This window comes from Hordeum vulgare, chromosome 3H, assembly GCF_904849725.1.
Source record: "Hordeum vulgare subsp. vulgare chromosome 3H, MorexV3_pseudomolecules_assembly, whole genome shotgun sequence".
Taxonomy (NCBI): domain Eukaryota; kingdom Viridiplantae; phylum Streptophyta; class Magnoliopsida; order Poales; family Poaceae; genus Hordeum; species Hordeum vulgare.
Window position 1 is genome coordinate 381,986,768 of NC_058520.1, and position 14,503 is coordinate 382,001,270.

Here is a 14,503-nt window from a genome sequence, read left to right on the forward strand (position 1 = left end):
GTGGCGCGGGCGTCCTCCTTTCGCGTCTCCTTCAAGACGTGGCGTTGATCTCATTCCTATCACGGGTCTGATGATGCAAAGTACATCTCATCTGCCATGTCATTCCGGAGGCCTTGTTATCATTGCTGCTGCAGGGTTGATATCACCGTGGGTGACCCGCCAGCACCACACCCGGTGATGTGCCTCACAGGATTTGCTTGGGTCTTTGTGAGGGCCCTGACGCCTCCGGCTTGTCGCGGTTGGCGAAGGTCGGCACGCTTCGGATGGTGGCCTTTCGGTCTTCCATCTTCTTTGGCACACGTGGGAAGTTCAGCAAAAGTTGGGCTTGCGCTAGGGTCATGTTGTTACTCCTGGTGTTGGGAATGACAAAGTGCGAGGTGTGGGTCATGTTGTTACTCCTGGTGGAGCCGGGAGGAGCGACACCTCGCCCTGTTGTACGTTTCCCTTTCTCGCCAGAAGGTCGATGTCAATTTTGGCCCTGCGAATCTTGAGAGTGACGCACAGGGGTCTTGTCTGCGCGCCTCCCGGGATCATCGTCGTTCCTCAAGGGTTGATCGTGTTCGTCTTGAGAAGGACATGGCGGATGTCTTGTCGCCGCCACTATTGTTTCTACAACTTTTATCTCCGCAAGGTTGTCCCCGGTCACCGTCGGCGCGTCTCATTTCATAACGGCGATGGGTCCAGGTCACGGCTCGAGGAACTCCACGTGGTGTTGTGGCTGCGCTCACCAGTACGATAAGTACGGTGCTCGCCTTCGTCTGTGTCGACCGCGGTCGCCGGCAAAGGCAGCTTGGTCGAAGGCGGGATTGTTGTCGATGTGACTTTGGCCTTCTTGGGAGCCATTGTTGCCGATGAAGATGTTGATGAAGATACGTAGAAATTGGTGAAGATTCGCGCACGCGACCCCCTACCTAGCGCACAAAGATGTGGGGGTATGACAATCTATGAGGCCTATGGGATTCACAGGCACAAAGTGCATCACCTACTTGTACGCTCTTGAGGTTTGGACAGCTGAGGGCCGCTCAGAAGCGAAAACCCCACGTCCTCTATGTTGTGGATTATGTGAGTATGCCCAAGTTACAAGGAGTGCAACAACCCGACAACGTGCTCGAGAGTGCTACTACACATACAAATGGGCAGGATTTTGACCTCCGTAAAGGTAGCCATGGACCTCCTTTTATAGGCAAAGGGGTTACCACACTGGTCAAAATGGTCATTACACAGGGTAAAAAGTACATACTATAGCTGCCAAAATACTGACAAGAGCTACAACGGGAAATGCCTAATCCCGATGGATTAGAATAGGCGCATTAAATGCACCGTGAGGCGTTACGCCGGCATTGTCTCCTAGTAAGGATCATCTCTCGTTCAGTGTCGTTCACTCAACTACCGTTTTAACTTTTGCCACATCGTGAGATGGGTGTCATTAAAACTTCTCTAAATCTAGTGATCTGCCACGTGTCCCGACAAGCTTTACCTAAATGCTTGCCTGCTCGACACCTAGCTGACGTAGACGATGAGCGTCGTGATGTGGAGCGATGGCTAAGCATTAGGGAGCTTGCCGCACACGCCTGTTGTCGGGCCTTATCACCGGCAAGGAGGCTCGTCAGTTGCTTTGACCTTTGCTTGGTGTTGTTTGTAGGTTGGTGTTCGCCCGACAAGGCCTTGGCGGGCTAGATGTCGCGGTCGTGTGTTGATACGTCCCAAACGTGTCTATAATTTCTGCTTGTTCCATGATCTTTTGGGTGACAATGTTATATGTTTTGCTACATGTTTATATCATTTTACACATATTTGGACTAACCTACTTACTGAGTGCACCCAGTGTTAGTTTCTGTGTGCTTATGTCTATTTTGCACGGGCTTTTACCCAATTTTCCGAAGCTCGAAATATTCTAGGAAAAATATATAAAAAATCAACGTAACGGAATCTTCGAGATCACCGAAGATGGGCCAAAGGGGGGCCAGGGGCGGCCCAGGCGACCTGCTGGCACGGCCTACCCCCTAGCCGCATCAGGAGGCCGCCTGGGTGGGCCCCACCTCCTCTGGTGCCCTGCTTTGGCCTATATTTAGTACTCCGAGAGGAAACCCTTCCACAACTTCCAGAATCGCGAATTTCTCCATCGTTCCGCCGCCGCAGCGCTTCCGAGATCGGGAGCGTCAAGAGACCTCTTCCCGGCACCCTGCCGGAGGGAGGATTGACCTCCGGGAGCTTCTCCACCGACATGGACGCTTCCCGGACGTGCCGTGAGTAGTCCTCCTTAGACCATGGGTCCATGACTAGTAGCTAGGTGATGTCTTCTCTCCTATCTTGTGGTTCAATGGTTAGTCCTTGTGAGCTGCCCTACAGGATCAAGGCATCTATGTAATTCTCTTGCTATTGCTATGCTCGGTTTGTTGGGATCTGATGGATTATGAGATTATGTTCAGATTGTTATGAGTTATATATTTGATTATCTTTTTATATTGTGTTCCTTAGTGATTCATGCATGTTCTCCGTTGCCATTTATTGCTTTGGCAGTGTAGTAGATTGTAACTCCAAGAGGGAGCGTTATGCATGATTGTGAGTTCATGCCCCTCGATGTCTAGCATGAGTGACAGAAACATGAGTCTAGGGGATGTGTTGTTGCCACGAGGGAGAAAATAATGGTGCTTGTGACCACGGTTGCAAGGGTTGTTTACCTTACGCATAGTTCCTTAATGCAGTTGTTCGTTGCTATGAGTTTACACTTTGGGTGAGCCTCGCAACTTAATACCGGCGAGATGTTCTGTATAGTTATCTCAAGGTGGATGATTAGTAAGTAGATGTTAATGAATAAACGATGTACTTGTCTTGGCGTACTGCCCATTACTATTGAACCTCTAACTATCAAGTAGAATAATTAGTATTGCGGTGCGTTCGTAATTCTGTCAATTGACCAACTGTTATTTGTTTACCCAAGCATAGTTGTTTATCGTCTTTTGGGAGAGAGACATCACTAGTGAACATCATGTGACTCTGGTCCATATCACCATCATTGTTAATTTACACCTCCATCATTTACCGTTTTCACTTATTTTCTGTTGCAATCACTATTACTTTCCCGCTTGTGTTTTGATCCTTTGCGAACTACAAGGCCGGAGAGATTGACAACCTCTTTGTACTCGTTGGGAGCAAAGTTATTTGTTGTGTGTGCAGGTCCACGTCTTCTGCTTGCGCCAGGGTGGAAGACACCTACTTGTTGATCCTAGGAGTCCTCTTGGTTCGATAAACCTTACAGTTTCTGTGTAAGGGAAAACTTGCTGATGAGTATAGCTCAACCTTCCACTTGGGGTAACCAACGAGGTTCGAGAAGTATATACATCATCTCGTCATCAAGCAAAAGTTTTCTGGCGCCGTTGCCGGGGACTCCAGTCTTCAAGGTAAGGGAGTTGCACGCTAACTTTTACCTTTGCTTTTCAGTCTTGTTAGTTTGCTTTTTAGTTTTTGCTTTAGAGTCTTATACCAAAAACCATAAAAAATAGTTACTTTTCTTTTAGTTGTCAAGCATGTTAAGGTTTGATGCTTGGAAGGAATCTGAGGTCCTAGATTTCCATCAAAGGAATGGTGAAAATATGAAGGAAGCATGGGATAGAAATTCTTAAGAACACAAAATAATTATTCCTTGGATACCTATCAAAATTGTGCTTAGAAATATTTATCATGGTCTTTTTATATGGTGCAAGCACTCTCTTGATATTATAGCTAAAGGATATTTTTTAGAGTGTGATGAGGCAAGAGCTCTTGATAATATAAATGGTCTATCTAATAATCTTGTTTATAATCATGGATATGACACTATTATAGATAGACTTGCTACCATTGAAAGGAATAAAGATGCTCTAGACTTAAGAGAAAGAGAGAAACCCATGGTTGATAAGGAACAGATTTTGAAAATAGATGATGATTGGGAACCTTTTGTTAGAATTAGCATCTCTAACCAAGACTTCCTTGCTTATTGTGATATTGGGTCCATGGTTTCTACAATGCCAAAAGTTGTTTATGATTCTCTCTGGTTAGACATGGACAATTTTTCATCTTATCATGAACATGCTAATGGTGATATTTCTGAAATCCAGGGAAAGTTAAAAGATGTCCAGGTTACATTCTCTAAAAGGAATTCAATGGCTGATTTCTTCATCATGGAGCCCAACAAAGGGAATATAGTGCTTGGAAGGGACTTCCTCCGAGCCATGAGAGGCTTCATTGATATAGGTAAAGGACACATAAGCTTACGTGGGAAAGTGAAAGGTACGTACCCGTTCCCTAGGAAAAATAAGGATGAACTTGTTGAGGATCCGTTTGAAGGTTTTTATAATTCCGATGACCTCGGAGAATCTTGATCCTCCTTCTTGCATTATGCCTTGCTCAAAGGCATAAAAGAAAGCGCTTGTTGGGAGGGAACCCAATTTGTTTTACTTTTAGTTTTAGTGGTCTTGATGCTTGTTACTACTGTAGCAACATCATTCTATCTTTATTTTTAAGCTTTGTGCCAAGTATTAGCCTCTGATTGCAAGAAACTTCAAAAATTGTGACATGCTGTCAAGAAACAGATTATGTCTGCCTAACGGAACAATTCGCCAAAAATAACCAAATCATCCTTTTGATCTGATTTTTTTACAACATGCTCTCTATAATTGTCTTTCTCGCATGTGTTCTGTTTTTTTATTTGAGTTGTAGAAGTGTCCCGAATAAATTATTTACTACCTCCTGTTCTGTTTTTCATAGATTCTGCCATGTTTTGCGTTTCCATTGTTTTGGAAATCCTAAGCTTACTTTTTATTTGCAAAAACCTTTTAGCAATCATGAGAAGCTGTAGATTTTCATGAAAATCTTTATTTCCAGCAGGTAATGAATTCTTTTATTAAGTGTACTAACCACTCTAATCAGCTTATGATGAGTTTCGTATGAAGGGAGTTTTCAAGTATGCGATGGGAGATGATGAAATAAGATACAGGAGTGTCAAGCGCTCGAGCTTGGGGATGCCCCCATGCACCCCAAGAAATATTCAAGGAGACTCAAGCGTCTAAGCTTTGGGATGCCCCTGTGCATCCCCTTCTCTATCAACAATCATCAGTTCGTCCATCTCCATGCTATATTTTTATTACTTCATATGCTATGTGTTATGCTTAGAGCGTCCCACTATTTTATTTTTAGTTTGTTTTAGTCTTGCTTGCTGTTCATAACAAGCCGGAACCTAGCCTACCTTGTTTGGGAGAGAGACACACTCCATTCCACTCTAGAACACAACATAGGTTTTCATGCTTATCCTTTTTTTGTGTTCTCCATCTTTCCATAGCTACTATCATGCTTAGCTCTTAGTTTTCATGCTTATATTTTTAAGAGCTTTTATTTAGGTTTCTTTTGGAACTCTCTGGGGTTATCATGCTTATATTGTTTAGAGAGTTGGCTCGTTACACTGAGTTGTGCGTCTTGCATGAGTAGGTAATTGAGGTTGCTATTTAAGTATAGTAGTAACTTGGAATAGTTTTAAGGTATTGATTTGAGTAATGTTTGGACTATTGGTGCCAAGAGCTTGAGCCTATTAGTGATAGGTCGTATTTTGGGAAATCCATGTGTTTTTCAAAAAACTAAAAATTAGTTGAGAACTCTAGCTACTAAATTGATCGCTAACCTCTGGAGGGGTTGGAATATATAGAGTACCGTCACGTTACCATGAGTCGAGGATGCGCAAGGATAACCAAACCGCCAAACACTCCTCCTCGGGGTACTTGTCTCTTTGTGAATTTCCTAACTAGATAGAGATTTACCAATAATAAGTGTATGAGTTCTTCGGACTAATGTGAGTATTCGATTGTTGGCACTACCACCATCCATATTTTGCTAGCCTTTTCGGTACCGTGCATTGCCCTTTCTCACATTGAGAGTTGGTGCAAACTCCGCTGGTGCGTCCAAATCCATGACATGATACGCTATGGCATACATAAGCCTCATTATATCTTTCCTCAAAACAGCCACCATACCTACCTATTAAGGAATTTACATAGCCTTTCTGAGATACATTTCCATGCAACATCCACCATCTCATGACTTGATCTTCATGTCATACATGCTTTTGCTTGATCGTAGAGTCGCATGATAGTTGGGCCTTGCCCCAATTATTGCTACATGATGCGCTAGTATCATTGCATATCCTGCTGCACTGGCAGAGGCATACATTTGCATACATCATGATAGTTTTCACTTGTCTTTATGTTGAGTACTTCTTATGAAGTGTGATGATCTTCTTTTTATTCATGTAAAACATAGAGTGTTGCCCTTAAGTGAGGAAAAGATCCCAAAGAGGACAAACAAAAGATCCCAAAGAGGACAAATGAGAGATAAAAAGAAAGAGACAAAGAGGCCACAAAAAAATAAAAATAAAAAGAGAAAAGAACAAAGAAATAAAAAGAGAGAAGGGGGCAACACTACTATTCCTTTTGAAAGATCCACACTCGTACTCCATTGCTATATTTGTACTACATAGAGATTATCACTCATGCATAACTATGTAGGGACCCTTACACTATAGAACTTGGTTTGCATATTTCAATGATGAGCCTCCTCAAATGAGCTCTAGCTCTTCATGAGCAAACAAGTTGGATGCACCCCCACTAGTTCCATTAGAGAGCTTACCTTAGCTCATATGTGCATCCGTTATATGGCAATCCTTACTCCTCACATCATATTTATCATTTCGCTTTCTCTTGCCTATGGTTGTCCTCATTGATGTGAGTCTTTCACACCCTTTTTGTCTTCCTTCCCCATCATTATTATGTTTGCCATCCTAAGTGCCGACATATATTGCTTACGCTCATCCATTGCATGAATGCTCAAAGTCGAAAGGCAGCAGATAATTTTGACTTGTGTCTAGCTAGTGGTCTTGGGATGAGTCAAAATAAGATTTCGAAGGAGACCAAGTGTGAAATTTTAGTAGATTGAGTTCTAAATTAAAAAATATTTTATGATCTCAACCCATCTCCCACTGTTTGTACGCAAACACCATTTAGAGCCATTTGAGTCACGGACTGCGAGAGCTCTTGCACCTTTATGTTCTTACTTTGCTAAACTCAATACTGGATATACACTCTTGATTGTTATTGTCTTGACTTGAATTACATAGCTTACTTGCTTTACGTTGAAGTTCTTATATGTGTGTTAGCATGTCAGCACAGAAATTATTGTGTTATCATTTATCTACTCGAGGACGAGCAGAAATTAAGCTTGAAGATGTGGATACGTCCCAAACGTATCTATAATTTCTGCTTGTTCCATGATCTTTTGGGTGACAATGTTATATATTTTGCTACACTTTTATATCATTTTACACATATTTGGACTAACCTACTAACTCAGTGCACCCAGTGCCAGTTTCTGTCTGCTAATTTCAATTTTGCAGGGGCTTTTACCCAATTTTCCGAAGCCCGAAAAAATCCAGGAAAAATATATAAAAAATCAGTGTAACGTAAGCTTCGAGATCACCGAAGATGAACCAGATGGGGGCCAGGGGCCGCCCATGCGACCTGTTGGTGCGGCCTACCCCCTGGTCGCGCCATGAGGCTGTCTGGGTGGGCCCCTCCTCCTCCGGTGCCCTCCTTTGGCCTATATTTAGTCCTCTGAGAGGAAACCCTTCCACAACTTCTAGAATCGTGAATTTCTCCATCGTTCCGCCACTGCAGTGCTTCCTAGATCGGGAGCGTTAGGATACCTCTTCCCGGCACCCTACCACAGGGAGGATTGACCTCCGGGAGCTTCTCCATCGCCATGGACGCCTTCGCGACCCCCTACCTAGCGCACCAAAGATGTCGGGGTATGACAATCTATGAGGCCTATGGGATTCACAGGCACAAAGTGCATCACCTACTCGTACACGCTCGAGGTTTAGACAGCTTAGAGCTGCTCATAAGCGTAAAACCCCATGTCCTCTATGTTGTGGATTATGTGAGTATTCCCAAGTTACAAGGACCGCAACAAACCGACAATATGCTCGAGAGTGCTACTACACATCCAAATGGGCAGGATTTTTACCTCCGTAAAGGTAGCCATGGACCTCCTTTGATAGGCAAAGGGGTTACCACGCTGGCTAAAATGGTCAATACACAGGGTAAAAAGTAGATACTATAGCTACCAAATTACTGACAAGAGCTACAACGGGAAATGCCTAATCCTAGTTGATTAGAATAGGCGCATTAAATACACCGTGAGGCGTCACGCCAGCGCTGTCTCCTAGTAAGGATCTTCTCTCCTTTAGTGTTGTTCGCTTAGCTACCGTTTTTAGTTTTGCCACGTCGTGAGATGGGTGTCATTAAAACTGCTCTAAATCTACCGAGCTGCCACGTGTCCCGACAAGCTCTACCTAAATGCTTGCCCGCTCGACACCTAGCTGATGTAGACAATGAGCCTCGTGATGTGGAGCGATGGCTAAGCATTAGGGATCTTGCCGGACGCGCCTGCGGTCGGGCCTTATCCACCGGCAAGGAGGCCCGCCAGTTGCTTTTACCTTTGCTTGGTGTTGTTTGGAGGTTGGTGTTTTCCCGACAAGGCCTTGGCGGGCTAGAGGTCGTGGTCGTGTGTTGATACGTCCCAAACGTATCTATAATTTCTGCTTGTTCCATGATCTTTTGGGTGACGGTGTTATATGTTTTGCTACACTTTTATATCGTTTTACACATATTTGAACTAACCTACTAACTCAGTGCACCCAGTTCCAGTTTCTGTGTGCTGATTTCGATTTTGCAGGGGCTTTTACCCAAGTTTTCGAAGCCCAAAAAATTCCAAGAAAAATATTAAAAAAATCAGCGTAACGGAATCTTCGAGATAACCGAAGATGGGCCGGAGGGGGGCCAGGGGCCGCCCAGGCAACCTACTAGCGCGGCGTACCCCCTGGTCGCGCCAAGAGGCCGCCTGGGTGGGCCCCACCTCCTCCGGTGCCCTCCTTTGTCCTATATTTAGTCCTCCGAGAGGAAACCCTTCCACAACTTCCAGAATCGCTAATTTCTCCATCGTTCCGCTGCGGCAGCGCTTCCGAGATTGGGAACGTCAGGAGACCTCTTCCCGGCACCCTGCCGGAGGGAGGATTGACCTCCGGGAGGTTCTCCACCGTCATGGACGCTTCCTGGACGTGCCATGATTAGTCCTCCTTGGACCATGGGTCCATGACCAGTAGCTATGTGATGTCTTCTCTCCAATCTTGTGCTTCAATTGTTAGTCCTTGTGAGCTGCCCTACATGATCAAGGCATCTATGTAATTCTCTTGCTATTGCTATGCTCGGTTTGTTGGGATCTGATGGATTATGAGATTATGTTCAGATTGTGATGAGTTATATATTTGATTATCCTTTTATATTATGTTCCTTAGTGATTCATGCATGTTCTTCGTTGCTTTTTGTTGCTTTGGTCGTGTAGTAGATTGTAACTCCAAGAGGGAGCGTTATGCATGATTGTGGGTTCATGCCCCTCAATGTCTAGCTTGAGTGACAGAAATATGAGACTAGGGGATGTGTTGTTGCCACCAGGGAGAAAACAACGGTGCTTGTGACCACGGTTGCAAGGATTGTTTACCTTACGCATAGTTCGTTAATGTAGTTGTCTGTTGCTTTGAGTATACACTTTGGGTCGGGCTCACAACTTAATACCGGTGAGATGTCCTGGATAGATATCTCAAGGTGGATGATTAGTAAGTAGATGCTGATGAATAAACAATCTACTTGTCTTGGTGTACTGCCCATTACTATTGAACCTCTAACTATCAAGTAGCATAATTAGCATTGCGGTGCGTTCATTATTCTGTCAATTACCCAACTGTGATTTGTTTACCCAAGCATAGTTTGTTATCGTCTTCTGGGAGAGAGACATCACTAGTGAACATCATGTGACTCCGGTGCATATCACCATCATTGTTTACACCTCCATCATTTACCGTTTTCATTTACTTTTCTGTTGCAATCACTATTACTTTCCCGCTTGTCTTTTGATCCTTTGCAAACTACAAGGCCGGAGAGTTTGACAACCTCTCTGTACTCATTGGGAGCAAACTTTTTTGTTGTGTGTGCAGGTCCACGTCTTCTGCTAGCGCCAGGATGGAAGACACCTACTTGTTGATCCTAGGAGTCCTCTTGGTTCGATAAACCTTAAAGTTTCCGTGTAAGGGAAAACTTGCTGCTGACTACATCTCAACCTTCCACTTGGGGTAACCAATGAGGTGCGAGAAGTATATACATCATCTCGTCATCATGTGTGCACAAGTTAGGATGCTAAAGGTCCCTATTCTTTAGTTCACCAACAACATGCGTCGGTGAAGATTTATACTAGGTTAACTTCACATACGCTTTTGTTTAATGAGATATGCAGAAAATTTCATGAATTGGTCCAATTTAAATGAAAATCATCCAGTTTGTTCAAAGCCTATTTCAAATGTATGTGGACCCAGTTCGATAGTTGACTCCCGTGCCACTAAGCAGACGTGTCATGCTTCCTTGGACATATATTTTGTCCGGTTTAGAGGTTCGTGTTGGAGATGCCCTAAGAGCGTCTATAGTTGGGTTCCTCAAACGTCCCTCATACGCCCGAGCAGACGACCATTCATGGACTGGTAAAAAGAAGCACAACCCAAACATGCATCTGTCCGGCGTGACTCCATTGCGTTGGCACATCGGGCGGTCGGATCCTCCGGGGCTGAATCATTGCGATCCTCCCGAGAGCTTTCAAATCTCCCCATCACTGGTTCACTCGAGTATGAGTGCTACCGGGACTAGTGTTCCCGCCGTGGGAAGAAGAGGATGAGCGTGGCCGAGGCCCGCCGTGCTGCGGACATGGCCGCGGCGGCTGATGCAACGGTGCACGCGATTGTGAAGTAGGAAGCCATCGACATCTGCATTGTAAAGAAACGGCATCGCGCCTTCCCCCGAGAGCAGAATCGGGACGGTCCATGCCATGGCCGGACTGCCCCCCCAAGGAGGAGATGGGGGACAATGACGATTCTGACAGCTCCGACGATGAGCACATCCGGCTCGATCCCTACTGTTTTTTCGACCGGTTTGCAAGAAGGACAACAAGGGTGCTGGAAAGGGCAAGGTCAGCTGTGGATGATCCTCTCCTTAGTTAGCATGTACGTTAAACATGCCAACTTTTGGTAGTCCGATGGCAATGTCCAAATGTAGTAGCTGGGTGATGTGTGTAATGCATCCTTTACGTAGTTGCATGAGTTTGTATGGATTTGAGGTGCCCGGACACGTCCGTGAGCGTTTAACGGGATAGATTTGCCAAGTTTGATTGCTAGATGCCCTCACACCACATGAACACAAGATGAGTGTTACCCCGTCCTGGTTTATTAGTCTCTGTTGCAGTTTGTGTCAAAGTTTGATCATATATTTGAGTATCAAAATGTCAATACATGTCATAAAAAATTATATTATTAGATTTGTATTTGAATGTGATTGTCAATGATTATATTTTTTCTATATATAATTTATATTTTATTAATTAAATCATGATTAAAATATAACTCAAAATGCGAGGAGGACTAATAAATTAGAACGGAGGTAGTCGATAGTATTCACTCCGTCTTAAAATAAGTATGGATAATTTAATATAAATTTTATACTAATTTAATTATAAATTTACAACACTTATTTTAAGACAGAGGAAATACAAGAAAACGTCTCTTTTTGAAAAGAGGGTCAAGGAGCACGAGTTCAGCGAGTCTTGGCACCAACCAAACGCGAGGAGGCAGCACGACTGATCCCAATTATTCCCATCCACTCACAAAAGCCTTGTAGGAGACAAGATATTTTCGAAGAGAGCACACCTACATCATAGCCTCGTAGTACTTTAATTGATCAATCCCGTAAAGGGCATGAGGCGAGGGCCTGGCCGCTTTCGCCCGCCCATATTTTGTTGCTACAGGCATAGTCCCATATCTGTCGCATTATCATTTGATACTGTCCACTCGGGTCGCTTTGATTGGCCGCGAATTAATATATGCTATGGATTAGCTAATTAATCAGCCATCCGTGGCACGTATGCGAGCATCTTGTCAGGACCAAACCCAGCGCGCGCCTTTCACCCCTTTCCGGTGGTGTTTCGTCGGCCGGTGGCACGCTAGCACGGACTAAATCGGGTCCATGAATGAGCTAGTGACCTTTACATTTTTCTAGTACAAGCTAGTGTTTGTACTACCTTCTCAGTCAGTGTACAGTTGATCGAGGCGACCAATCACATTACCAGCACAGTGCTGGAGGAGCAAGTGGGCAACCATTAAGCTGCTAGCCCCTACTCCGCGGCCAGATCGAGAGGAGCGAGCTTGAGAGAGACCGCACCAGATGATCGAGGCAGTTCCTTTCCGAAAGGAAAAAAAAAGATGATCGAGGCAGTTGGGTTAGCTGGGTTTTGATGCGATCGGGACGGCGCGTCACCTCCTCATTGTCTGCACTGTTGGAGCACGCTCTGGTCCAAAAGGCGGCACGGTTTTAATTATAGTACTCCTATATATCACCGGAAATCTCACGCGATGGCGACGCCAAGAAGGCTGGGGATCGATCGACATGCTGGTAGTCTATGTGAAGGATCAGCAATTCGACACTTGTCCCGTTCTCCAAGCGCCAGAGACGTCTATATATATAGATTACCCCGAACAGGTAAGCTCATCACATGGGTTATTAGTTTAGCCATGTCCTCCTGTCACGCACGCTGCCCATAATTAGTAACCATAGCCTAATTGGGCGTAGCCCGGCCCCTCTCTGCAAGCAACCACACCTGCCTGCCTGCCTGCCTGCCTGCCTTTTGAGGGATTTTGACGTCTGCGGGTGAGTTAGAGTAGAGGGAACTCCCCGTGCCTGAGGCAAGTACGCAGGAGGTACATAGATAGGATGGACAGCCTCCATACGGAGCTCGCGCTGGGGCTGATCGGGTGCGGCCACGGCGATTTCCAGACGGCGCCGTTCGTGGCCAAGACGTACCAGATGGTGTGTGACCCTAGGACGGACGCTCTCGTCAGGTGGGGGAAGGGCAACAACAGCTTCCTCGTCCCGGACGTCGCCGGCTTCTCGCAGCTCCTCCTCCCCTGCTTCTTCAAGCACGGCAACTTCTCCAGCTTCGTCCGCCAGCTCAACACATATGTGAGTACTCCTATCCTACCTAGTGAGGCTTCCCGTGCCGCCGTCTTTTGTCTTGTGTTGTCCTAGTAAGGAAGGACTAGGAGTGGTCTTCAAATGGTAGTACAACTTGCTTGTACGAAGGGTACTCTAAGCTTTGCACGTGCACTGTACACTTGCTAGAAGTAATGTCTGCTTAATTTGCTTGGATGGAATTGTTGCGCAGGGCTTCCGGAAGGTGCACCCGGACCGATGGGAGTTCGCGCACGAGTCGTTTCTGCGCGGCCAAACGCACCTGCTGCCGCGCATCGTGCGCCGCAAGAAGCGCGGCGAGGCCGGTGTTGGCGCCTCCTGCTCCTCTGCAGTCGGCGGCGCTGAGCAGCACCAGCACGTGGTGGCCAATATGGGAGACGAAGTGGAGGAGGAAGAGGAAGAGGAGGAGAGTGAGGCGCTGCTTGAGGAGGTTCAGAGGCTGCGGAAGGAGCAGACGGCTATCGGGGAGCAGCTGGCGAAGATGAGCCGGCGACTGCAGGCGACGGAGCGGCGGCCTGACCGGCTCATGTCCTTCCTCGCCCGGCTCGCCGAGGATCCCAGCGCCACCTCGCTCCACCTTCTCGAACAGGCAGCCGAGAAGAAGCGCCAGCGCATGCAGTTCCCTTCCCGTGATTTTACTTCCTTACCCATCGCGCTTCCTCTTCAGCCCGCACCTTCACCGCCGCCGCCACCGCTATTGGCGCTCGGCGACGCGGCCATGGGCGGGGTCAGAGTCTGGCAATGGGCGGAGCCGATACCACTGAAACTCACAACCTTCGAGCAGCCCTCCGCGAGCTCTGGGGTGCAGCAGGTGCCGGAGTTCGAGAGCGGCCGCAGCGGCAGCGGCAGCGGCATGGGCCTAACTGACGGTGGGACCGCGGTGGAGACCCCCTTCCCGTTCTGCCTACTTGGACAGTGTTTCTTCTAAACACGGCGCGTCGTGCATGCACATGCACTACCTTCTTCTACTTACTAATTTAGCAATCATTTGTACACGCCTACAAAAATCAACGTTATATTAACTCTGCTATACTCATGTAGTAATACCAGCATCGGTGCGTGTTTTGATTATTCTTACAGGGTACATATACAATAGACGGTGTAACATTTTGCGTACGTTCGGAACGAAATGTTGCGTGGACATTGTACAACAACCAGCGTATCGACCGTGCAAGGTGTTAATTAGTACTCCCTCCGTAGCATATTGGTTGCAATACTCCATCGATACATATTAACAGACGCTTATATGATGGGACACATGGAGTAGATGCAATAATTAGATCGGTGATAGCAGGCCTCTCATCATCTTGTCAACCTCAGGGACCATGGGCATCTCTAGTTTTATTTTGATCCGGACATAA

At 46.1% G+C, this 14,503-nt stretch overlaps 1 protein-coding gene across 1 annotated transcript; it reads left to right on the plus strand.

Annotated features, from left to right (window-relative positions):
* The first annotated feature begins 12,679 nt into the window (after positions 1-12,679).
* Positions 12,680-14,213, plus strand: LOC123439988 (heat stress transcription factor C-1a-like). Its single transcript, XM_045116583.1, has 2 exons — positions 12,680-13,133; positions 13,336-14,213. Exons 1-2 carry the CDS (start codon positions 12,885-12,887, stop codon positions 14,068-14,070), a joined length of 984 nt encoding a protein of 327 aa, XP_044972518.1. The 5' UTR covers positions 12,680-12,884; the 3' UTR covers positions 14,071-14,213.
* The last annotated feature ends 290 nt before the right edge of the window (positions 14,214-14,503 follow it).